At 35.1% G+C, this 2511-nt stretch overlaps 1 protein-coding gene across 1 annotated transcript in view; it reads left to right on the forward strand.

Annotated features, from left to right (window-relative positions):
• Nucleotides 1-336, forward strand: part of LOC114043395 (filaggrin-2-like) — a 4162-nt gene extending 3826 nt beyond the window's left edge. Inside the window, exon 4 of the mRNA XM_027862499.1 lies at nt 241-336. Within this exon, the coding sequence (XP_027718300.1) occupies nt 241-336 (96 nt within the window). The remainder of the gene's footprint in view (nt 1-240) is intronic.
• The last annotated feature ends 2175 nt before the right edge of the window (nt 337-2511 follow it).

A 2511-nucleotide genomic window follows, 5' to 3' on the forward strand; every position in this document is an offset into this window, starting at 1 on the left:
TCCTCTCAGAGCAGACATAGGTCCAACTCAGGTGAGCAATCTGGAACTTATCAAGATCAAGGACATAGTTCCAGTTCCCATCAGTCTTCTAACTCTGGGAAATATAGCTCAGGGTCAGGGTCTGGGTCTGGCTCCGGTCATTCCTCTACCTCTGGCCAATATGGATCAGATTCAGGTCAATCATCAAGCAATAAGGGTCATGGATCTAGTCCACGTGGGCATAGTTCCAATTCCCAGCAGTCCTCCAGCTCCGGGCAACATGGCTCAGGCTTTGGCTCTGAATATGACTCAAATCAGTCTTCTCTAAAGAAAGAGCAGGAATCTTCCTATGAGTAGCCACATTCTACTCCTAAAGGATCTATGTTTTCTCTTCTAGTAGATTTAGTAGTAATACATATTGTACCTCTATGATTCTTCTTTGACTTGTGGATCCACATATGAGAGACACCTATTCATTTTCTCACTCTACGGTCATACATTTTTGGCTACCATTATATCCTGGAATTTTGATTTTATTATTCAATGAAATGATCTCAGAAGACTGACCAATGAAACAAGAAAAATAATGAACAACACAAGCTATGACCCAGTGCTTTATTGCAACACTTATTTCTAGGGTCAGAGCAATCTTTTTTTTTTCTTCTATCATACATAGAATTTTATGCTTTTCTTTCTATTTGCTTTTGATTTCTTCTAGTTGTGTCATTTAGTGATGTAGCTTGTAGTTTCCTTGATTAGGGCATCAAGAGGAGAATAAATGAAAGAAGCTAAACATACTCAGTGATTGATTGGGAAACCAAATTAGGAAGTGTCTTTGGTGTTTGACATAACAATGGCATTTTTTTTCATTTGAGAACTCAATTTGTGGAATACCTTTGTGGTTGTGAATTTTATTATGGTTAATCAATAATCTCCAAGGAGCTAAAAGACAGTTGATTAGATTCCTGGTCCTGAATTCCAAATTTGTACTTCCAAGCCTATGTCCCAAATATGGTGCTCTACTATGGGAATGGGAATGAAGATTATAAAGCAGGGATGCATCTTCAGCACTTTTTAAGTTCATAATGGTCACCAAACCCTGATGCCATTGCCTAAATCAATAGTCTTTAAGAGGACTTGGCACCATGCCCTTCTCCCTCAGAAATGGATAAAAAGGTTCTTATTGAAAGATAGAAATGTCTCCCATTTTTATCCAAAGAGCAGAAATATGGGCTCTAACAACATTAAGGGATGTTCACTCAGAAACTGTTCCAGTCTGAAAAGAAATATAGGGAATAATTTCTTCAACTTCTGACTTTAGACTACCTCTTCCTTTCACCAGACTTTCCACTTAGGAGAATGGCATCTATAAGGGGAAGTGAAAGGGAAATGTATGTTATTATTGTATAGCTCTTATAATTGACTGTTAACAAATTCAAGATTATTGAACCTTCATTACTATAGAACACTTGGTAAATTTTGAAAATTGAACTTCAATATAATTGACAATAAACAATTGTTTATCAAATAATATGGTCTGTATCTTCTCTGCTTTACAACAACAATACTCCAAAAGTGTTGATTCTGCCCAACTGTTGGAAGCAAAAGTAGGAAAATTGTAGAGGGAGTGAAGACAATAACATGTAGCTAGTTATAAGAGATGACTCATGGTCTTCCATGCCTGAGAGAAAGGGCATGAAAAATTCATCATGGGGTAATCTTCTTCCCATATGGTAGGCTGTATACGGTATCCATATAGGCCCCCACATTCCTCAGTTGCTGTATGCTCAGCCTTAGGGGAATGTGCAGCAGTGGAAAGAAGAAAAGACAAAGAGTGAAAAGGGGAGCTAGAGATAAGTCACTGCAAATAAAGGAAATAGGCTGAAAGGCAAAGAGCAAATTTAAAAAAAAAACAGTAAAACTCACAAGAATGAAAAAAAAAGGATAAAAACTCAGGGAAGATAGGAGACATAGAATATGTGTGTGTTGGTACACGTTACATATTAGAATGAAAATGAACCCAAAATTCCTGTTGAAAAAAAGATAAATCTGTAGTTTTAAGATCACCACAAAACAGTAAAACACTCCAGTATTGCTCCAAATGGAAATGCAACTCTTTTCCTTTTTTGTTACTTTTAATTTATGGAATAAAACAAGCATTTCCATAACATAGTATAATAAAAAATGGATGATTACACATGAAACTGAAAATCTATTATGTATAACTTGCTATTCATTTTAAATATGTAATATATTTATCATGTAAATTTCTTTTTCTCCTTTCTCCCTCCACTCTAGAGATGGCTCCTATTAGATATAAATATGTATTATGTATGTATGCATACATGTGTATGTATATGTATATGTAATATATACTCATTCTATACATACTTCTATTTATTAGTTCCTTCTCTGGATACAGATAGCATCTTCCTTCATATGTCTTTTGTAGTTAATTTGTTTACTTATAATAATCCAAATGATTTATTTGGTCAAAGTTGTTCTTAAAGCAACATGGCAGTTACTATGTAC

Source organism: Vombatus ursinus, unplaced genomic scaffold, assembly GCF_900497805.2.
Source record: "Vombatus ursinus unplaced genomic scaffold, bare-nosed wombat genome assembly UNPS02014768.1, whole genome shotgun sequence".
NCBI classification, from domain to species: domain Eukaryota; kingdom Metazoa; phylum Chordata; class Mammalia; order Diprotodontia; family Vombatidae; genus Vombatus; species Vombatus ursinus.